This window comes from Polistes fuscatus, unplaced genomic scaffold (genome assembly GCF_010416935.1).
Source record: "Polistes fuscatus isolate 324 unplaced genomic scaffold, CU_Pfus_HIC Scaffold20, whole genome shotgun sequence".
In the NCBI taxonomy this organism is placed as follows: domain Eukaryota; kingdom Metazoa; phylum Arthropoda; class Insecta; order Hymenoptera; family Vespidae; genus Polistes; species Polistes fuscatus.
In genome coordinates this window covers 1,602,758-1,626,138 of record NW_025113097.1, presented here as the reverse complement: position 1 = coordinate 1,626,138, position 23,381 = coordinate 1,602,758, and the positions used below count along the sequence as shown (strand labels likewise).

The 23,381-nt window shown below is 31.1% G+C and overlaps 5 protein-coding genes and 1 long non-coding RNA gene across 6 annotated transcripts; 2 read left to right on the top strand and 4 right to left on the bottom strand.

The window, feature by feature from the left end:
• Window positions 1-3,913: 3,913 nt before the first annotated feature.
• Window positions 3,914-7,231, bottom strand: LOC122517555 (relaxin receptor 1-like). Its single transcript, XM_043636008.1, has 10 exons — window positions 7,131-7,231; window positions 6,917-6,988; window positions 6,783-6,853; window positions 6,551-6,712; window positions 5,964-6,109; window positions 5,610-5,760; window positions 5,155-5,284; window positions 4,844-5,034; window positions 4,353-4,514; window positions 3,914-4,219 (listed from the first exon to the last, which is right to left on the bottom strand). The coding sequence occupies exons 1-10, from the start codon at window positions 7,229-7,231 to the stop codon at window positions 4,074-4,076; spliced, it is 1,332 nt and encodes a 443-aa protein (XP_043491943.1). The 3' UTR covers window positions 3,914-4,073.
• A 154-nt stretch (window positions 7,232-7,385) lies between these two features.
• LOC122517554 (leucine-rich repeat-containing protein 4C-like) lies at window positions 7,386-8,478 on the bottom strand. Its single transcript, XM_043636007.1, has 7 exons — window positions 8,387-8,478; window positions 8,270-8,315; window positions 8,012-8,181; window positions 7,867-7,935; window positions 7,706-7,795; window positions 7,556-7,627; window positions 7,386-7,461 (listed from the first exon to the last, which is right to left on the bottom strand). Exons 1-7 carry the CDS (start codon window positions 8,476-8,478, stop codon window positions 7,386-7,388), a joined length of 615 nt encoding a protein of 204 aa, XP_043491942.1.
• A 70-nt stretch (window positions 8,479-8,548) lies between these two features.
• On the bottom strand, window positions 8,549-9,068 carry LOC122517405. Its single transcript, XR_006303839.1, has 3 exons — window positions 8,984-9,068; window positions 8,725-8,796; window positions 8,549-8,640 (listed from the first exon to the last, which is right to left on the bottom strand). It is a non-coding gene; the product is annotated as an uncharacterized LOC122517405 (long non-coding RNA).
• Window positions 9,069-9,407: 339 nt separating this feature from the next.
• LOC122517553 lies at window positions 9,408-11,018 on the top strand. Its single transcript, XM_043636006.1, has 3 exons — window positions 9,408-9,565; window positions 9,642-9,956; window positions 10,037-11,018. The coding sequence occupies exon 3, from the start codon at window positions 10,053-10,055 to the stop codon at window positions 11,016-11,018; it is 966 nt and encodes a 321-aa protein (XP_043491941.1). The 5' UTR covers window positions 9,408-9,565; window positions 9,642-9,956; window positions 10,037-10,052.
• A 1,484-nt stretch (window positions 11,019-12,502) lies between these two features.
• On the top strand, window positions 12,503-18,741 carry LOC122517552 (odorant receptor 82a-like). The gene is made up of 7 exons (XM_043636005.1): window positions 12,503-12,971; window positions 13,213-13,498; window positions 13,961-14,060; window positions 15,089-15,199; window positions 15,273-15,428; window positions 15,491-15,537; window positions 18,582-18,741. The coding sequence occupies exons 1-7, from the start codon at window positions 12,503-12,505 to the stop codon at window positions 18,739-18,741; spliced, it is 1,329 nt and encodes a 442-aa protein (XP_043491940.1).
• A 964-nt stretch (window positions 18,742-19,705) lies between these two features.
• On the bottom strand, window positions 19,706-23,034 carry LOC122517470 (poly(A) polymerase type 3-like). The gene is given in 12 exon segments (XM_043635869.1): window positions 19,706-19,921; window positions 20,221-20,319; window positions 20,408-20,596; window positions 20,693-20,814; window positions 20,905-21,081; window positions 21,203-21,500; window positions 21,594-21,805; window positions 21,908-21,988; window positions 21,991-22,057; window positions 22,148-22,252; window positions 22,519-22,765; window positions 22,907-23,034. Coding segments are annotated over 12 exon segments (1,779 nt in total). The 3' UTR covers window positions 19,706-19,867.
• Window positions 23,035-23,381: the final 347 nt, after the last annotated feature.

Genomic DNA, 23,381 nt, shown 5'->3' with positions numbered 1-23,381 from the left:
ACGTGATTTAATGACCAACGGCCAATGCTTTTCGCGTGTTTTGGCGACAGACTCTTCTTTAGTTTGTTGTACGGGCCATCCAAACGTTCTAAAATCTTCTCCAGGAAACGTTTGGCTGGCCGTTAAAGAGTATTTAATACGTCGGGTGGCCGATTTGCTTTGCTTTAAGTTCGCGATCAATTCTCTAAGCTGAGAGCCGTCGCATTTGCCAGAGAGTCACGCTTCGCTAACACTACATTTTCGTCGTAGGCGTCTATCTCTTTTTCTCTTTCTCCCTTTATTTTACTCTTATATTTCTATTTCTCTTTCACCGAATATTTATCGGCTAATATACGTTTCGAGACGACCGTAGACCATGTCTTATTCTTTTTATTATTCATCTTCTTCTTCTTCTTTTTCTTCTTCTTCTTCATCTCAGGAGACACTGTAAATATCAACCTTTCTTCAGGATTAAAAGTAGTATCAACTTATTCGAATTAACGCGGATATAAATATAAATATATATTTCTTTTTTACATAAGATCATTCACATTGCAACGTAAATCGTGCGAGTGAGATGAAAGTATTCTCAAAAATCGTCAATTTCATATTACTTCTACAATTCTCAAATTCACATTTAAAAAAAAAGAATATGAATAAAGAACGCAATTGAGTCAGTAATAAAGAAAGTTCATTTTTCTCTTACAATTAACGAAATATTTTGTATTTAATAATAAATAACATACGTATGAAGATAGAATTCGTTATTTGATATGAATATTTTCTCTTAACATTATTCGTAGCACTAAAGAAGAAGTTATTTCGTTCGCACGATCGGAGTCGTAAGATGAACGAATCGGTGGCATGCGCTCTCGACATCATCATTCTCCTCCTTGTTGGAACATACTCTTTCTTAGTGCAACACTCTCGTCTCGAATCGGCAAACGAATCTGGAGCGGCCTTTCACTCTCTTTCCGACTCTACATAGTAATTTCGATGAGAAACTTTAAGATGAAGACCTTCAGAAGGTTGCACAAAGATATACCAAGGCTTATTACGATAATAGGAAATATTAAAGTGTTACATATATATATGTGTGTGTGTGTGTGTGTGTGTATATGTATATGTATATGTGTATGTATATATATATTGCACAAAAATATACCAAGGCTTATTACGATAATAGGAAATATTAGTGTAACATATATATATATATATATATATATATATATATATATATATATATATGTGTGTGTGTGTGTGTATATATATATATATATATATGTATAATCAATTTACTGTATATTACATCTACATAGTATCTCGAGTATGAAGACATTTTTTAACGGGATCCACTTATATCCTATCTAACATAAATTACACACGTGTCATCGGTTACTCGAACGATGATGATTCCTACGACGAACCATTTTATTTTTCTTTTTCTTTTCTATCATCTTGATGATTTACGCACAAAGAAAAGATATCAAGACTTATTACGATAATAGAAAATATTATAGTTCTAACATACATGACACATATTATACATATAATCAATCCGATATAGTCTACATAGACTATATTTAACTCGAAAATCACTTTGAAAAGAGTATCTCGAGTATCAAGGTTTTTTAACGGGATCCTCTTATATATATTAGGTGTACAAATAAGTTTCCGCCGTTTTAATGTAGATAGCGCGGCGCGTAGTTTCCGTTAACTTTCGCAGATGATATCCTGCTTAAAAATTAGTTTGGACGTTTAAGAACAACATAACCTATTAATATTATTGATTTCATATTTGTAAAATATAATTTTTTTAGTTGAAAATGTCCAAATTTGAGCCAAATAAGCGTCATTTGCGGGAAATATTAGTTCACTTCTTTAATATAAAGAAATCTGCTGCTGAGGCGCATCGATTGCTCGTAGAAGCATATGGTGAGACTGCTTTGAGTGAGAGAACGTGTCGTGAGTGGTTTCAAAAGTTTAAAAACGGTGATTTCGACGTAGAAGACAAAGATCGCAGTGGAAGGCCAAAAATTTACGAGAATGCAGAATTGGAGGAAATATTGGAGGAAGATTCATCTCAAACACAAAAAGAAATTGCTGTAACATTAGAAGTCACTCAGCAAGCAGTCTCACATCGTTTAAAATCATTAGGAATGATTAATAAACCAGGAAATTGGGTTCCGTACGAATTAAAGCCGAGAGATATTGAACGCCGATTATGCTTAAGTAAAATACTGCTTGCTAGACATAAAAAAAGGGTTTTTTACATCGTATCACCACTGGTGACTAGAAATGGATACATTATGATAATCCAAAAAGAAGAAAATCATGGGAATTACCAAGCCATGCGTCAACATCAACAGCAAAACCGAATATTCACGGAAAAAAACTCAGGCTGTGTATTTGGTGGGATCAGCTGGGTGTAGTGTATTATGAGTTGCTTAATCCGAGCGAAACAATCACCGGAGCCCTCTATCGAACACAATTAATGAGATTGAGCCGAGCTCTGAAGGAAAAACGCCCTCAATACTATTCTAGACACGAAAAAATTATTCTCCTGCATGACAATGCTCGTCCACATGTAGCGGCTCCCGTGAAAAAGTATTTGGAAACACTTGATTGGGAAGTGTTACCCCACCCGCCGTATTCACCAGACATTGCACCGTCCGATTATCACCTATTTCGGTCCATGGCACATGCTCTGTCGGAGCAACGGTTCAAATCATATGAAGATACCAAAAATTGGGTTGATTCGTGGATAGCCTCAAAAGACAAGGAGTTCTTCCGACGTGGGATCCGAATGTTGCCTGAGAGATGGGAAAAAGTCATTGCAAGTGATGGACAGTATTTTAAATAACCTTAAAATTACCATTCTTCTAGAATAAATACTTAATTTTTAATAAAAAACGGCGGAAACTTATTTGTATACCTAATATGTGTGTATACTATCCACCATAAATTATCAACGTGTCATCGGTCACTTGAACGATGATTCCTAGGACGAACTATTCATTTTTTAATATTTTTTTTTTGGTTAATCTCTCTCTCTCTCACACACACTATCTTTTTTCTTTTATTTTTTTTCTATTGCCTCAATGATTTACGATCGCAGTCACGTCGGGTTCGATCGTTTCACCGGGTTACACCTTCAACTTAGCGAACCAAGGTTCCATACTTGAAGGACTAATGAGATTAACCGGCTCGTTGGCACGAAATCGATAAGCGATTTAATTTTTCATCGATGCGTCTTTACCGATTCGGTCGAGATAATTAATCGAGAGAAGTTCCTGCGAGATAAGCTCTATTTAGTTAGATTTGTTTAAAAGTTCGTTGCAAATAGTAATAATTGTTGATATGTCAATTTGTAATAATATATTACTAATAATTAATATATTATTAATACAATATTATAATAATATGTTGTTATATCAATTTGTAATGTTTGTACGGAAATATAATGAAAGGTAAAGATATGTTAGTGTAAATATATATTAAATCTAGCAACACACTGAAGTTACAGATAGGTAACTCGAGGAAATACTCCAAAAGACATATCTTCCGTTCTCTCAATAACGATAAAAATGATGAATTATGTAGTTGTTAAAAGAGATAGAAAGAAAGAGAGAGAGAGATAGGGGGTAGGGGGTACAACAAGTGGCTGCAATATTTGTAAGTATATCTTGCTTCTAACGGAGTTGCCAGGTCGAACACGATTCGCCGATAGATCTGAGACGGTGCCATAAATTTCGCAAATGCATTTGCGATTTTCGTTTAGAATATTTTATGAACGAAATAAAGCATGATCTCAACGTAGGCGGATATCTTCGTTGTCAGGTTGAAACGAGTTCGAGTTTTCCATTGAATGTTTCTACGATCGTACTTACTTATACATACGTATACATATAATATTTATATATATATATATATATAATAGTTTAATTGTACGAAGTTTAGTTTAACGATATTTTCTAAGACATGGCACAATCTCAAATTTGATTATAATCTCTCTGCCGAAATCTCGTTAGATGGGATCATGGTAGGCTGTGTTAATGGATGATCTGCGAGAAAAAATGTTAAATAGAACGATATTATTTCACGATACGTCGCATAATATCATCGTTCCAATCATCTTCTACTATCACCAACGGTGGTATCTTCTCAGGATCATTTTTCTTATTCGATGATATCGAAAACATTAGATTCCTGCTACTTAATGTAATAGACATTTGAGACTCTGTAAGAAAATAAGTATAATAGAAAATGATTTTGTAGTTTTAATTAACTATATTTATGATATTTAAAATTTAGAAAGATGCATCATCACAGTTCGGATACTTTGATCTCATTAATTTGAATCGAATACAAACCTTGGGACGAATGTTTTCTCGATACGTAATTTCGTATTTTGCTTAAAAACTTAAAGCAAATTAATCTCTCTCGAAATTTCGGTGTGGTGAAAGTATATAAGAGTGGATTGACTGCACTGTTAACAGGAAGTACGAAGACGACGACCCAGGCGTGAAGTTCCGCTAAAAAGGAAGTGTGTGTGAAGTTGGAAGATCTAGAAATGATCAGTGAATATGTCGGTATAGTAAATGGATAGTAATCATAGTGCTTAATTACATTAATTACATTGTGTTTGATTTCGTTCATCGTTGTTACCTTTCAACGAGAATATTTCTACATTTATGATATTAAAAGGAAATTATTATTGCTATTATCATCATCATCATCATCTTAAAAGCAAATATCTCGTACTAATATCTACACTAAGGTACGAAAGAATCTTATCAGAGCACTATCATTACTATTTTACATCATATATCACCATGATCGAATATAAGATAGGTTTATATACCTGGTACAGGATATTTCATCATAGCCAAGATATTCAAAATGATAATCGGTGCCCAACAAGTTGCATCCGTTAAGACGATCAAGAAGAATCTTAGAGCAAATTCCATATCGCCAGCTGATAGTGGGGTTGCATGACGAGTTCTCCAAATGCTTGCGAACATGCCAACGTAAACGTAGCCGATCGTTATCAGTCTGCGGATGTTAATCGGGTTTCAATGAAAGGATCGTTGGTTAAACGATTAAATCACATTAACTCGAGTTCCATTGATTAAGTACCGAATTATTTTCTAACGGGATAGTCGACTCTCTTACCCTAACAAGTTAACTCCTAAAAATATGAATGCGGAATATTGCCATCCGATCGAGTAAGGATCCACTATGTGAAAAGGAAAGCACATTCCATTCGCCCCATAAAATCTTGTACTGTTCCTCCAATGAATAACTGTATTAAACATAGTCATTAAATTATTTGATTTCAAAGAAAAAATCTTTAATAACGTGATATACTAGTTAGTTTCAAATTACGTATATAATCGATAATAATAATAAATATAACTTGATGTAATATAAAATATTAATACAAAAACGTTTGAAACTTCGAGGAAATTTCGTTGGATAAAAAAATGTGAAAACAATTTAGTTAAACGACCAGTCATATTATATATACACGATCGTGATAAGTGTGAAAAAGTTAAAACCAAAAACGACAGGGTCATTTTAGCTCAACGTGTAATCCATATAGGAACATTGAATCATAACGTGTATACCTGGAATAACAGCGAGGATAAAACCGATGATCCATATGATCATTATCGATGCCGTAGCTGTCTGTGGTTTCATAGCGTGATGACCTTTCAACGGTGCGGCAATCAGTACGAATCGTTCACAAGACATAAATGATAGGATCAGCACGGATACCTTTGAAATCGTTTTAACGTTTAACCAATTAGATATAATTAATTGAAGCAGAGGTGACCACGTTTTATTTTTTATATTTATATTATTTTTATATTATATTATTTTTTAATGTACACCTCTATCCGATAAAAATTATTTCAAAAAAATAATAATGAAATATATTTGAAAAGCAATTAAAATATGAATTTAAATGGAGGTCTTACTTCTGACGAAATCATTGCTAAAACTCCAAGAAAGGTGCAGGCCCAAGAGGACTTCCATGAGTTAGCTTCCTTATTGTAGTTATCACGGAACTGCAAGTCTACCAGAGCGATTATGAACAAGTATACGCCCATCAGCATGTCGGACACTGTAAAAGGGATTACGCACAATGCTATTGCTATAACCAACGGTTCTATGATTTATAGTTGGGTTCATATCGTCGGTGGATCATCGTTGCACCGCCGTTGTAAATCGTATCGGCTAATAATATCGCGAAGCATAGAATAGCATTCTATGTCGAGACACATCTAGCGTTACCTACCTTTTATTATCATTTTTTTTCTTTCTTTATTTCTTTTTTCTTTTTTTTTTTCGTGATTTATTTCCATCGTTCGAAATCGTACTGCTAATCAGTAGCTATTTGACGTGTTTTATTTTTATTAATATTTATATATTATATTTAAATTAAATCAAATTTTGGATTGATTCGTCGTGGAGATTAGCCAATGATTTTTAACGACAATAAGATTTACTATAAAAAGAAAAAGATGTGTCAATAAATTGTAGAAAAATACTGTTCGTAACCAACCGGCAAGATTTTTAATCAGGATACTCAGAACACGATTCTCATCCTTTGCAGTGAATCGTTCCCAAAGTACGAAAGCATTGCCTATAAAAGTTACACAGGAAATTCCCCATACTGCACCCTTCAACATAGACGTGCTTAGCAAATGCGTCAAAGAAGAAAGACCTATTATCATAATACACAAATAAATTAAGATATATTATTGAAATAATTTTGATCATCAATTATGACTTACCATCGGTGGCTGGTGCACACTTTTGCACTTTCGAAGCGTACGTCATACAGTAATGAAATTTTTCGAAATATCTGCAAAAAAAAAGAAACAGGTAACAAACAAAATGACGTTTATATCAATGTTAATTAACGTACATAAAATCCAAGCTGGTGAACACATTGAACGAATCTTTGTCCAGATTATCCATTTTGATTCCTTCGACACCGCTGAAATCAAAAATAAAATGAATTATAGAAGAAAAAGAAGATATTTAAAACGAAGTTTGATATTAATTATTTCATTTAGATAATGAATGAAGAATTTAACTGAAAAGGGGAAGATTTATATAAAAATCAAATGAAAACTTACAGAGATCGTAGATTAGCCAAAGGATCTAATACATCAGTCGAGAAATCTTCTATCGGGTTATAACCGATTAATCTGTAATTACGAGGGCTTTGATAATCCATTATGAAAAGGATTAAGGTTAAGAGAATCGATTTAAGAGGAAGATTTGATTTGATTAAGATACGTGACGTTTCCATTAAGCACGCAATGATTTATACACGTGGATAAGTACAAGTAAATATGTTTACGACACGTAGGAGATTAAACTCGGTTTACTTACAGTTTCGTGAGATTAATCGCGGTTTTAAACACGTTCAAATGCAGAGAAATGATATAATTATGCGCCAGTTTACTGAAAAAAATAATTGATTTATTTATTCTCATATTTATTATTATCACAGGTGTCATAATAATTGTTTTTCTTTTAATTCGGATCGCATACTTACACCTCGACGAGTTGTTTTAAATTCTTAAATGCATTCTCATCGATGATCTTTATACGATTACGTTCCATGTTCCTGAAAAACATAATACTTTTGTTAAATATTTTTTCTTATTTTTTTCTAAGTAAAAATACATTTCAATTTAATACTTACAAGGATTGTAAAGCAGGTACACCGTCGAACATATCCGCTGTTATGGTCTCGAAATAATTCTCACTCAACATTCTGCAATGTAACTTTAATCTACGTATAACGAGGTATATGTTATCGTGCTCGATTATTAAAAATTTAACAAACAGTCTTCGAGGACTTACATTTCTCTTAAAACAGGCAATCGTGGAAGTTTGAAGTTGGTGCTGTTGAAGAAATTCTTACGAAAATCTCTGAAAGAAATACAATTTCGATCTCGTTTTTATGGGATTCTTTTTTATAAATATCGTATCACGTTATCTTACTCACATCAAATCTAAACTCGTACTATTTTCGAAATCGGACAAATCAACAGCCACTAATCGATTATCCTTGGCCCTGAGAGTCTCCAAATTAATTAGACCAGCTAAATCTCCGACTTTGATAACGCTTAATTTATTGTTCGATAGGATACTAGTATGGAGATAATATTTATGATGTAATATTTATTATTAATAACGTACAATTTCTTTTTTTTTTTTTTTTTTGTAAATTTACTTACAGCTAAATTAACTTTTTTTGATTTACAAAGGCTTCTTCCTCTATCTCGTTTATGTCATCATAATCGAGATACCTAAAAAATAGAAGAATAGTATAGACAAACATAATTAAAAATCAATTAAAATGTAATAAAAAGTAGCTTACAGCAAACATAATTGCGTATATTTCGCGAGTGAATCGGCTGGAGTTCTTTGAATGGAATTGTTGGTTAAAATTCTGAAAAGAAAAAACGACATGTTCTTTATTCTTACAAAGTAATAATAATATATTAAAAAAATATTAAAAAATATCGTACAGTCTGTCGATTTCTGGTGACAAATTTTGTGGAATTTTTTCGTATTCTTTGCAAGTCGCACGACATTGATTGTAGATGCATCCTTCGGGAGTATCTTCGATCACTGTAAAAATACAAAAAAAATAAAACCAATAATTTCTCTAAACATCTTAATAATTAGTATATCATATTAGAATTGTGTGATTACCACAATCGTCATTTTGCATCTCTGTAAGTTTATCCTGCTTAAAGAACCAACTCCAATCTCCGTTTAAATCGACTAAAATGTATAAATGAATTATTTATTTGAAAAGATTACAAAAAACTAAAAGTTTTTTTTATTTTTTCTGGAGTTTTTATTATTTCTTTTTTCTTATTTTTATTATTATTTTTTTTTCTTTTTCTTTTCTTTTATTATTTCTCGAGTAATTCGAATTTTAATTTGTTTTCGTTATTTTTCAACTTACCACATAACTCAGCTGTTTCGTCGTCACCGTAAGGACAATCATCTATTCCGTTACACCAACTACTTTGTAATTTACAAATTGTACTGTTCAAACAGGGAAACGTACCGATTGGACAATTATCTGCTATCAGGGTTTGGATAATATGATCGAGTAATAATATGATTAGTTTATCGAGTAAGTTAATAATCGAACGATCAATGTCGATCAACGATGTATTTCAATTTCTCATGAGATTTTCTTATGTTAGTCGATATAATAACTCGAAGTGTCAATTGCAAAAGATTATTTTTAACACTATTCCTACCAGGACCGGTCAAATGACCGTTTTTAAATTTTCATTTGGAATTTCTTACATTCAACGTATGTGAATCGCCTTTAAACTTTACCACTTTTCCTCATATATATATATGATATATTTTTCAATATTCACTAATTATTCTATTGTTTATTTTCCGAGAAAAATTTGTAGTCTGTCTTACCTACCACGACCGGTCATTTGACCGGTAGTACGATTTATACATTTATGTAAGAGTTTCTCTCTAAGACTCAATGCCAAAACTATAAAGTCGTTACAAACGAAAGGTAATGTAGTTATGACACATTTTATCCGATAAGTGCCTTCCAGAAAATGGTTTACGGCATTTCCAAGTGTTTACAGTTCTCACTCGACTATCGGGCTAGCGGTGTTTATTTGCTTGATTGATATCCGATACGGTCAAGATCCTCGAATGTTCTACGCCATCTTATCTACTATGACGTAAAATAAATAAACTTGTAACTGAAGGAAGTATATAGACGTCTTCTCACGAATTCAAATCAGTATAGTCTTGCGACACGAACAGAGTGCATCGAACGTGAAAGTCACAAAGAGCATACTTGGCAGTCTTTTATTATTATTTTGTAATATTTTATATCGTATTACGTGTTATAAGTGCCATTTTAAAATAGTGAACAAGACTAACAATACTTCGCAGTAAGTTTCACATTTTATCTTTTATTCTTTTTTTATCTATTTTGATTTACATTTTCATATTTTAGTTTTTATTTTTGTAGAATATTTGTCCCCAAAATGGCAAGACGTTTGAGGAGTGCGAATGTATTATTAGAGAGAATAAATGATATCGATGCAGAATGTTCTGAAGATGATCAGGAAATTCTGGATATGGAAAATAACAATACGGAAAATTATGATCCACTTGAAACAGATTCGAACACCGATGAGAACGAAGAGAATATTTCGAACGTACGTAGACGACGAAAGAGAAGGAGATTCTTAGTTAGTTCCGATAGTGAGAATGAGGAAGAAGTAAGCGAAATTGCCATGGACGGAACTGTTTGGCACGAAGTAAAAATAGGGTCTAATCCTGGAAGAGCACCTGGTCATAATATTTTTAGGGAAACATCAGGCCCGACTGGGTACAGTAAACGTAATATTATGAAAGGCGAAGTAAGGACGGCATTTTCTGTGATAATTGATAAGAATATAATCAAACTTATAAGAAAGTGCACAGAGGCAGAGGCATTTAGAGTGTTGGGATATAAATGGGAACTATCTACTGCAAAGATATATGCATTTTTTGCAATTCTGTATGCACGCGGCGCATATGAGGCTAAGAATATAGATATAGCACTTCTATGGAATAAAAAGTGGGGCCCGCCTTTTTTCTCAAATACTATGAGTAGACATGACTTTACGGAGATTATGAGATTTATTCGATTTGACGACAGAAATCAACGAAACCAACGGTTACAAACCGATAAATTTGCTATGATTTCCGAAGTTTGGTACAAGTTTATTGACAACAGTCAGAATTGTTATAAACCAGGACCATATATTACTATTGACGAACAATTGTTTCCAACGAAAGCAAGGTGTAGATTTACTCAATACATGCCCAATAAACCGGACAAATTTGGTATAAAATTCTGGTTAGCATCCGATGTTCGTAGCAAATATATAATAAACGGCTTTCCATATTTGGGAAAAGATAAAGTAGAGAACCCTCAGTTCCTCTTGGAGAGTTTGTCACTATGAAATTAGCAAAACCGTATGTAGGATGTGGAAGAAATATAGCCACGGACAAATTTTTTACAAGCCTACCTTTAGCAACAAAACTTTTAGCAAAAAAAACTACGATTGTTGGAACAATTAGAGCAAATAGAAAAGAGATACCAAGACTGGCAAAACTGAAAAATGACGACATGGCACTTTTTTCAACCAAACTCTATCGCTCAAATAATTGTATGTTGACAGTTTACAAAGCCAAACCAAGGAAAAAAGTTTTAATTCTCAGTTCAATGCACAACTCGTTAACTGTAAAACTTGATTTTTTTGAAAATTATTTGGCTAATTATTTTAGGCTTCTTTTTTTTATTTTTGTCGTACAAATTAAACAAAAACGATTAGATTGTTCGACACTCCTGTCAATGAAATTTTCTTCCACGTGTTCGATTAACACTCGACACAAGACCGTATAACACTGGTTGCATTTATTTTCTCGTTGCATGTTCCTACTCTCACGCACAAGCGCTCCTAGTTCTTTTAAAAGACCTCCAGTTTTCTTCATAGATTAACATGATTCGTATAATTTCATTGTCAAATTTTGTCGATCGATCAAAAGTATGATCCTTTCCTCCCTTCGTATATACATAAATACAATTTTATTTGATCGCATAGGTTGCCACGCTTATTTATACTTTCGAATTTACAGTTTTCTTTCTCTTTCAAAATCTTTCTATATTTTCTCTATTTTTTTGTTCTTTTTTTGCGAACTTTATAACCGAAGGGATAGCTTAATCGAAGCTTGAACTGTTCACGTTTAATCACTATACTTTCTAGAACATATCGCGGTTTTGAGATAACGTTACGCGTATATACTCTTTCATTTAATATTTTTTCTGATTTTTTTTTTATCTTTGTATATGATTATCTAATAGATTTAATAGAATAGTCGAATCTTTTCTTTTTCTTTTTTTCTTTTCAATTTACTCGTACATTTTCAAATAAGATAAATTTAATACATTTTTTATTCGTAGAATATGTTGTTCAGAAGGAAATGCATTTGTCACGAGAGAACTACATAAAGAAAATATAATTTTTCTTCTACGATAATATTATAGCATGTATTTTTGTTCTTCTCGAAAAAGTTGCATTTCGTTGCACGTGTAAATCTCTAACCTACGTGCCAACGAATAAATTATTAATCCTAATTCAGCTATTATTCGCATAAAACTTCGATAAAACGTAGGAAAGTAACGCGAGAATACGTAAACGATTCATTAATAAAAAACTATGGGGATCATCGTATGTAATAACATATCTAAAACTATCAAAAGTATAATTTTTGTTCTATTCCTTCTTTTTCGACGAAGGTTTCTTTTTAAGAAAAATACCCAAAAAAGTGTCAGTCTTTTAGCAACCTTCCTAGAAGCGAACTACCTCTCGAATCATTTGTCGATTTTATTAATTAACTCGTACTAGATTTAAAAATAGAAAAGAAAAAAAGAAAAGAAGGAAACATGAAAGTGATGGAAGAACGATACGCGGGTATATTTTACGACGAAAAAGTATTGACCTGGAGTAAACGGATTTTAACGTTGCCAGGACTTTGGCCAGAAAATCGCAACGATTATAGATTTTTCTTTTACGTTCTTTACGTTGTATTATTCACCTGTTTAGAACTTGTCGGACTTTTTCAAAGTTTGAACGACCTCGACAAAACTCTTCGAAACGTGACCCTTTCTTTGCCAACTATATTGATCATATTAAAAGCATTAATGTTTCGGTGGAAGATGCATCTCGTTTTGCCGATCTTGAAAATTGTTAGGAGAGACATATCCCAAGGATTATATCGAACGGATAACGAAAGGGAAAAAATAGTCTGGTATAATGTGGCAGCAACAATGTTTACAACGTCCTCAGCAATGTCTCTTTTCTTCGTTCCTACCTTATTTTATGGCAAACCAATTTTCGAATGTATTCTCTCCGGTAAGATTCCTCTATTTTCTTTTACTTTTTTATTTGTTTTCTTATTACATGTTCACTTTACTCATTGTATGAGAGGTAGCATTCTATTTATTGTTTTGTATGATTATATTATTCGATAATTCATTCATTTAATTAAACTTTGATTGGTTTATTAAACGTTTTCAATACTTGAAACACATTCGAAGTAATAAGAAGTCAAAGAAATCTCCCTTATTTTTTTTTTTTGATTGTTTTTCCACAGGTTTCGATAATTGCACTCTTCCTTACGAATTACCAATACGAATAAATCATATTTACGAGGTGACAGATGTTCTTATGTACGCGTTGTTCTGTATCTGGTTGATACCAACCAGTACTCTGTTAACCGTAGATGCAACTGGCGCGGATAGTCTTCTCGTAACTTTGACGTTTTATCTATGCGGACAATTATCGATTCTCGGGAATCGTTTGAAAAACGTTAATCTAGAAATGGGAAAGTATCATTGCGAAATGAAACTTTTGATCGATCGACACGACGAACTCTTAAGGTGAGATTCGATTTCGTTCGAAAAGTAGAAAAAAAAGAAAAACTGTGGCAGGGTGGGAGGGAGGAAGGAAGGAAGGAAGGAAGGGGAAGGAAAAAAAAACACATCCCGCGGAGGAATGATAAGATAAAATTGAAACGTGTCAATTTATTTTTGTTCCTCGTCGGTTTTAAATAATTTTTTTTAAATAATTGTATTATGGTAAGAAGGGAGGAAGGAAGGAAGGAAGGAAGGGGAAGGAAAAAAAACACCTCCCCGGAGGAATGATAAGATAAAATTGAAACGTGTCAATTTTTTTTTGTTCCTCGTCGGTTTTGACGTCGATGATTAATAAAAAATAGAAAATGTTGTTTTTCTTTTAAATTATTGTCTTACGGTATTTTGTATTATTTAATTAGATTCATTGTTTCCAATATTGATAAATATATAAGGGTAATACGATGATTGAATGTAATTTCATAACAGATTGGCTACGATTTTGAAGAAAGCTTTCAGTTTCCTCATGTTCGTGCAAACGTTAGGTTTGATATGTTCTCTCTGCGTTGTGGCCTATCAATTGCTCACGGTAATTAACAATAATCTGTAGATAAATAGACGAGGATATAAAAGAAATCAAAATTGTTATTATGATTCGAGATGATTAGAGAGTATTAATTATTATATTATTTTATTGACAATTTATAACACAATATTATATTTCTTCGTATGAATTATACAGTCCTCTTATTTTCATAGGATATTAAATAAAATGATATTGTTTTCTGATTTATTGAACGATCAAAAATAAATTAGAAAAACGTATGAAGAAAAAAGATTGTGCAACCATTTGTCTAAAAAATAATTCGAATAGACTATCCAGTAACGATTTAAACGATATTTTGTTCAATAATTAATAAAATGACGTGAAATATAAAAATTCAATTATCTTTCTTTTAATTAGACCTCGGAGAATGGCGAGGATATGAAGAGTATTAATTATTATATTATTTTATTGACAATTTATAACACAATATTATATTTCTTCATATGGATTATACAGTCCTCTTATTTTCATAGAATATTAAATCAAATGATATTGTTTTCTGTTTTTTGAACGATCAAAAATAAATTAGAAAAACGTATGAAGAAAAAAAATTGTGCAACCATTTGTCTAAAAAATAATTCGAATAGACTATCCAGTAATAATTTAAACGATATTTTGTTTAATAATTAATAAAATGACGTGAAATATAAAAATTCATTTATCTTTCTCTTAATTAGACGTCGGATAATGGCAAGGATATGAAGAGTATTAATTATTATATTATTTTATTGACAATTTATAACACAATATTATATTTCTTCGTATGAATTATACAGTCCTCTTATTTTCATAGGATATTAAATAAAATGATATTGTTTTCTGATTTATTGAACGATCAAAAATAAATTAGAAAAATGAAAAAACGTATGAAGAAAAAAAATTGTGCAACTATTTGTCTAAAAAATAATTCGAATAACGTGACTATCCAGTAATGATTTAAACGATATTTTGTTCAATAATTAATAAAATGACGCGAAATATAAAAATTCAATAATCTTTCTTTTAATTAGACGTCGGAGAATGGCAAGGATATGAACACAGTACACTTCGTTTTATATTCCTGTGCGGTTGTACTTCTCGCGTTTTGTTATTGCTTTTTAGGAGAATGTTTGATCGAGGAAGTGAGTCTTTGTTAATCGAGATATATTTAATAATCATTGTTTCGAAGATAAACGTTTATTTCATTCTTTTTAGAGTAGTGCCATCGATTTGGCTTGTTACTTTACGAATTGGTACGAATTACCTACGAAAGAAATACGTTCGATGATGTTTTGCATTGCCCGATCGAGAAGACCGTCGTATATCACAGCTGGACAATTTTACGTCTTTTCTTTAAAAACTTTTGCAATCGTAAGCACGATTTACGAATTTTCATAAAGAAGACAATCAAATTTTCATTTTTATTATTATAGATCATGAAAGCTTCCGTGGCGTATCTCTCCGTTCTGAGGACTATCGCGTAATCCAAGTAAGAATGAATTTTAATTTTTAGATCTTTTTGTTTTTTTTATTGTTGTTTTTCTTATATCCACCTTTGCGAACAAATTCGTAGAAAATAGAACAAATAAAATGACGAGAGGGGGAGATGAGGGTACGACGAGAGGTAGGAGAACAAATATCGACTACCTTTTTTTTTTTGGCTGAAGGAACTAAGAGAAAATTTATTTTTGTTTATTTCAGAAGTGTATACATACAGTGTACAGTTTAGCGAGCTAAAAAAGACGAATTGTTTTGAGCTTCTCGATAAATAATTCGTTTCGTTACTATTGCAAAAGTTCGAAGCACGTTGGTTTATTCTTGCCGACGTTATTTCTACTTAATGTGAAATTCGATTAGATATATAAATCATAATATAATAATAATTATAATAATTATAATCACATAATAATGTAATATAATATAATATAATATAATAATAATAATATTATTATTAATAGAAAATTATATTAAAATAATATATTATAATATAATATAATATAATATAATATAATAATAATAATAATAATAATAATAATATTAATAATATTTAATAGCTTTTTTTTTCGTACGTACGATGTGCTCAAAAAATCGATCGAGCCTTAGGCATCGTCGTTACATTTAAAACATCTATTCGTTTGAACTTTTTCGACGACGCTAATATTAACGTTACATATTTGCTTATTTATTTATTTTTTTTTGTCTGTTTTATTTTTTTGTTTGTTTCATTTTCACTTTTTCTCTCTCTCTCTCTCTCTCTCTCTTTCACACTGATTAACATTCTCGCTTTCTCTCAGTTTTCATTTCGCTGTCTTTCGTATTCTAAATATTACAATATCGTATAAATCTTTCGTAGAAAAAAAATCGTTCAAATGATTTATCTAGCGCACCGTACGAGATTACAAACGATTTATAAATGTTTCGAACGCCACGATGTTAAATAGATTATTTCTATGTTTCTCTCTCTCTCTCTCTCTCTCTCTCGCATCATTTTATTCATTCACAATTTCGTCGGCGGAGAGTTGGTTGGTTTATGCATATGTGTAGAATACGCACAAAACCTAGATTCACCTATTCATAAAAATTTCATCATTTATACTTTATTCTATCTCTTGTTTTCTATCTTACACACATTTATTCTCACGTGAAATCATATTTTTAATCAACGCGAACTTTAAGTGTGTATATGTGTCTGTGTGTGTATTGTTCGCGATGCATTTTACGTATATGCATTATTATTTATTAATGTGTATATGTATTATGTATCTTTATTTGTGTATATTACTATATATATCTTTATATATATAGTACACATATCGAGTTTAATCGTTTTATGCGTGTGTGTGTTATGTATATGTACTGTAATATCATATGCATATGCATGAATACGTATGATGTGTATGTAACGTGTAATTAGATTTATAAATACAAGGACAATGTCCGATGCAATCTAGGCGAGACACGAAATCGTGCTGTATATGTATGTTCGTGTGTGTATATGTGTTTCTATATATCGGCTGCTACACATGTGATAATATGTCTCGCAAAAAATCCGTTTAGTTTTTTCGTTTTGTAATATCTTTTTTTTTTTTTTTTCTCGTAACTGAACAAAAGAAGAGAAACTAAGGTTCGCCTTCAGCACTATTTTTTTTTCGCTTTTCTTATTTTTTTTTTAATTTTTTTATAGAAGAGATTGAAGAAGGAGGAGGAAACTAGTCGAGAAGAAGAAGAATGAGAAGAAGAACATGGGTGATAGTAATTGGAAGTTGCGAATGGTGAATGGTGGTGATATGGTGGTGAATGGTGTAACAGTAAGTTTCACTAATCTTATTAATTCGAAAGCCTTATCGTCATAATCTTAGCAAATATACGACGACATTTTCATAATGGAATTTAGATGGATTAAAAAGGGCCTGTAGTAGGGAAGAGGGGATGAGTGATACGAAGATGTGCTACAAACATTTCTATTTTTACGTTTTATTTATTTTACAACATAATAATAATAATATCACGACGAAAAGCAAAATGAATAAAAAAGAAAAAAGAAAGAAATAATACAATAAATGGAAAGAAATAGTAAATACAATTACGTTCAATGTATTAGAAAATGAAAAGAGAAAAAAAGAAATGAAATACGAAATGTAATAATGGTAATAATAATAAGAACAGTAATAATTATACAAATAAACTATTAACTTGATTGTGACATTTCTTATTTCATGAAGATGAGATTTATATATACATTACGTTTTAAATGGTTCAGAGAAACAATTGTCGGGGGTAGATATAAATGACAATAAGGAGAATACAATTTTAAAAAATAGTATAATTTTGTAGAAATTAGAAAACAAAGTTCATCGTAATATATGCAGTACTTTTTTGTTCTCTCTTTTTTTTTTCCTTTTTTTCTTTCCTTTACATTACAAAGTAGTCATTGAGCGAGAGTATTTATAAAAAAAAAATAAAAAAAACCAAGAAAAAAAAACAAAAAAAACAAATACATTCTAAATTTGCAAAAGAAATATAAAATAGAAAGGAAGGAAAAAAGGAAAAAGAAAAAAGAGAGTGAAAATATTATTTACAGTGGACATATAATATGTAGAACAAATGCGAGAAGAGACAGAAACAAATTGATTATGGAAAAAAAGAAAATTATTGAAAATGTGATTTTTCTCTCTCTTCTCGAATTGTAGTCATGACGCCATAAGAATTATTCTATGGTTTTGTTTTGTTTTACAATTAGTTTTATACATTCATATGCATCATGAAAATAATGGTCGCAAATAAAATCGCTTGTTAGAAAATATTAAAGATGAGATGCCTATATAACACAGATTGCAAAAAAATGATCGAAAAGTGATCAGTGAGGTGTGTTTGATCAGAAAAAATCGGAATTAAAGATTACAACTATACACAGATAATTAAGGACTGAAGATCGTTTAACATGTAAAAAAGAAAACTAATTAGGACAGATGAATAGAAACTAAAAAGCGATTTTTTTTATACGAAATTTTGTTTGCGTAACAGAATATTTAACAAAATAGTCAATGGTCTACTCAAAGATGTTTCGTTTACAGAACCGTACAAAGTTAACTTTTACATATTTATCGTAGCATCTGTAAATGAAACACAGATGTATTATGCCAATGCCAGTGATTCTGATAATAGCATGACGATTTCACCGTGAAGAGACCATATTACATAGATAAGAAAAAGTTTTAAAGAAATAGTTCTAAAGAAAAAACTCTGCGCCCCTTGCTCACTTAAAAAATACAAGAAAACAAGAAAAAAAAAAAAAGAAGTTTCCTTCGCGCTTATAAATAAAACAGTATATTCGAAATCTATAAACTTACTGCATTATTTATACAAATTATACTAAATTAAGAAAAAAACATCGTGTATCTAATCATATATTTCTAAAGTTGAAAAGCAATAAAAATAATGTTATAGCTTTGTTGCAACAGAAAAGAAAGCTAAGACATTATTTATATGTCAACTTTAGAAATATAAATTATATATTTTTTTTTGTAAAGGACGTTTATATATTTAAATTCGACTATTTACAAGAAAGATGTTTTTTATTTTCACTTTTTTGTCTTTTTTTGTTATTCGAATTTTATTTTATTTCTTTTTTTTTGTTTTTGTTTTATTTTAAAGCTAAATTATAAGCTTGGCACGTTTTAAGAGATAGCAGAAAAAAGACGATTACTTATATTAAATCTATGAGCTAAAGAAATGTATCATGTACAAGAATATACTTCTCTTTGCATAATATTGCTATTTTACCTTCTACTTTAATGCATTTCCTTAGACTTTGAATTGTCTTTTTTATGCGGCCAAGAAATTACCTTAAGAGATATATACAAAATAGAATAAAAAAATAAAAATATTAGTCTGAAGGGCAGCGATAAAATCTTCACTTAGTCATTATTAAATCAAAATCGTTATATTTAGCGATCAAGTGAAAACACTGACACTGGCATAATTCGTACAGATATTTGTCGTTCCTAATTGCTCCCATTGACTCATGACAATAATTCTATAGATCCTAAGATTATAGCGCGTCTTTCTCATACAATCGCTCATCGATTGATTCCAACGGGTAGCTGCTTTTTCTGCCTGTCTTTCTGTCTTTATTATTTTTTTTTTTATTTCTTTCTTTTTTCTTTCTTCGATATATGACATTGTTTTGCTTTTACATAACGTGGGACAATTACAGTGAACGGTGGATGGTTTTGCGTGAAAAGTGCTTACAGTCTAGATGGCCCAGAAGAACATCTGTGGATCGGTGTGAGGTAGTAACTTTTTATTGGTCAAGTACATTCATATCCATCTTGTGCTTCTGTAGACGCATCGGTAGGCCCTTCCTGTAACATTTGAACGAAAAAATACATTTATAGATTTGATTAGGGATATAAGTTTAAAAATGTAATTAGAAAGCGACGTATTTAATAAAGCATACAAAAGAAGCGGAAGAGCTGGTAAGGACTTATTAATTTCAGTTATCCGCTTCTTACCTTTGTCCGCAGATAATTTTTATCGCACATCAATATAACCTTTCCTAAATACCTCTGAAATAATCTGACATACTATTCTCTAGATTTACGTGTAGTTACCTAATCTTGTTTAATGATGTCTATTGTTCATTATATGTACAATGTCTTACGTCCTTAGTAGTTGTTACAGTCTGCTTGTATTCTTCCAAGCTAAAGCCAGAGTTGCTATCATCTCCGCATGACTGAACCACTAACGACTCGTCTTCCGCCTGAACATTTTATTCGAACGTACGGTATACAGACATAATATTCTGATAATACCACCTATCTATATCGCCTATCAAAAGTAAAATTTACCTGTGGTACTTGCTGTTCATTCTCGACAACTTTTCGTTTCTTTGCGTTACTTTCGAGACTCTGATCGGATAATCTTTTCCTACTAACGCCTTCTTGATTTCTGGAAGATACACCGCCATTCTTTCCATTTCCAGCAATATTCCCATTTCCAGCAATATTTCCATTCTGGTAAGCATTGCCAACAGATGCCTAAACAAATACATATAACATATTTTTTTTAATGAACATTGAATTAAATCGACAGATAAATAAGCATATAGTAGAGAATATAAATCAGATACAAACCTTCTTCTCTTTTTTTAATAATGCAGCCGGAAGATATTTACTTAAATCTCTTCTTCTCGCATGTATAACTTCTATCCACATCCCATCTTTCAACATTTTTATTGCTTCGGCTTGCCTTTCAACTGAAAAATCATAGTAAAGATTAATTCAAGATTCATAACGATCATTGTATTATAGTAATTGGTTATTAGGAAATTTGAGATTTTACTTACTCGTGTCGACAAATGTCTTTATGTCATGCGTTAAATCAATGTTTAAGTTTTCACTTAATTCGAAGAGTAGTCCGATGAACCACATAGAACATTGTCTGTCTGGCTCTGGTTTCAATGGTGAGAAAATTTCTGGATTAATATGAGCCAATTGGATATGAGGATTCCTTTCCAGTATACCTGTTTACAACAATTAGAATTTTATTTAATAATAAATATATGTCAAATTCTATATTAATTAATGAATCAAAATAGTTAGAAATATCAATGAAAAAATCTATTATTATATATTATACATTACCTATGAGATGACGTATTTTGGATTCGACCAGTCCACACCATTCTAGTTGATCTTCTGGTGTTAAACTTCTGGCCAACAATACGATGTAATGTTTATATGTCGTAAAAAATTGAGACGGTTCAAATAATTTGTCCCATGTAGCTTTTCCGGTAATTATTTCTTCGGTTGTTCTTAAACCAGCGTCAAAAGCTTGCTGCATGATTTTTCGAGTCGATGCAGAAACATTAAATGTTGAGTTTTGTTGTGGGTATGCTGGAGTAATTATTGGCATCAAATGGTATCTATCGGCCATAATAACCTGTAAAATTGAAATATCATTAATGAATTAATATTAGAAAAATCTACAATTTTTTCTATCGAACAATTTATATTAAATAATGTAAATATTTACTCTTGGATCCCACACTGGAAAGCCTAAGTTACAGTTCTCAGGTTGTTTTAGAAGAACGGGCTGTGGCCATTTCCATTGAGAAAATACAAGGAAAAATTTTTCAATCAATGTTGCAGCTACAGCATTAGGGTAGAGTTGACATGTTCGGGCTACGAGCATTGCCCATGACACACCCCCGAGATATCCTAAAACGTTACTATAAATGCCGTTTCCTGAAAAATATAAATATAAGAGAAAACGTTTAGTTTATATAAATGTTTCTATAAGAAAAGTTGTACATGAATCTTAAACAGATAAATATTGCTTATACTCACGTTTAGCCCATAATTTAATAGCTCTAAGCGCCAATCTGAAGTTTTCTATGTTAGGTACCAAACGCAAAATTTCATCTGTTACCTGCAACCATTTAAACTTCTTACACACTTCTGATCTAGATTTTTCAATAGAGAATCATCTTTGAGATCCTGTAAATGTAAATTAATAATTTCCAAGTATAAAAATTAAAATTAAAATTAAAATTAAAATTTATATTGTAAAATAAATAAATGACGTACCATATTATCTGGGACTTCCTTGCACAATAATTTTGCGAACAGCATATCAATTTCAATACCATCAAATTTCATCTTGATAACTGGTACAAATGCTTCTTCTACTGCCTATAAAAAAAAACAAAAAACATAGTTATTATATAAGCATATTTAAAAAAACATCTTGATAAACATGAAGTTTAACAGGTTCATGTTATAAAGTAAAAAAACAATAGTGTAAACATGAATCATAAAAGTTATTTAAAAACAAGCAAATCGCAGACTTTCTAATAGTCTTTCGTACAGTCTGTATTTACTATTCTGTACTTAGATGAAAATATAATATTGACATGAATGCAGTATATATAATAATTAGATTATTCATTTATACGTACTCTAAGATCAGTGACCTCTTCTTGCATTCTCAATAAGTCAAAAAACGAAGAAAAATAATCGGATCTATATATGTGTTTCGGGGCAACACATAAGGCATCGATATCAGCACCTTTGTGATGAACGCCTAATCTATACGAACCAAAGGTATATATTTTTCCCCCAACGTTATCCGCAACATTATGGCATATTTTAGCATAGCTTATATCTCTAATCCATTGCTTCACCAAAGTATTTAATTTGCTGTAATGAAATGTAACATATTAATATATAATATTAGTTATGATTTAAAAGATTTGATTTCAAATCATAAATCTTTTATCGTATTTATATTAACAGATAAAATCATTTTATCTCAATTAATAAATGAAATAAAATCTTACCTCACATATCTCCATTCTATGATTCAGTTCTTCTTCTGATTCAAATACGTTGTACGGTTTTCAAGCTTCTTTTAATTCATTAGTTCTAATATAGTCAGTAGGTTTTGGTTGGGCCATGCTAATAGCCGATGTCATACCTCGTGTACTTGTTTTATCTTTTCTTCATTCGATGTCGAATTGGAATTCGAATAGAATTAGACTTAGAATTAGCGTTGGAATGGAATTCGACTTAGTGTTAACTGATTGCGATCCCCACCTATTTGAGGTTCTTCTCTTTCGAAGTTGGTTTACTTCTCTTCTATTTCCCTGTTGTCCTTCCTGCAAATAAAAACAATTCATTTTTAATAATCTTCACATAATTGTTTAACAACTTTCACAACACCCACAACAACTATAAAAAGAAGGAAAGAGATCGAGCGAGATAAGTGTACATGTGGAAATAAAAAGCGAATCTTTTCCTCAAATACAATTTCAAACACATA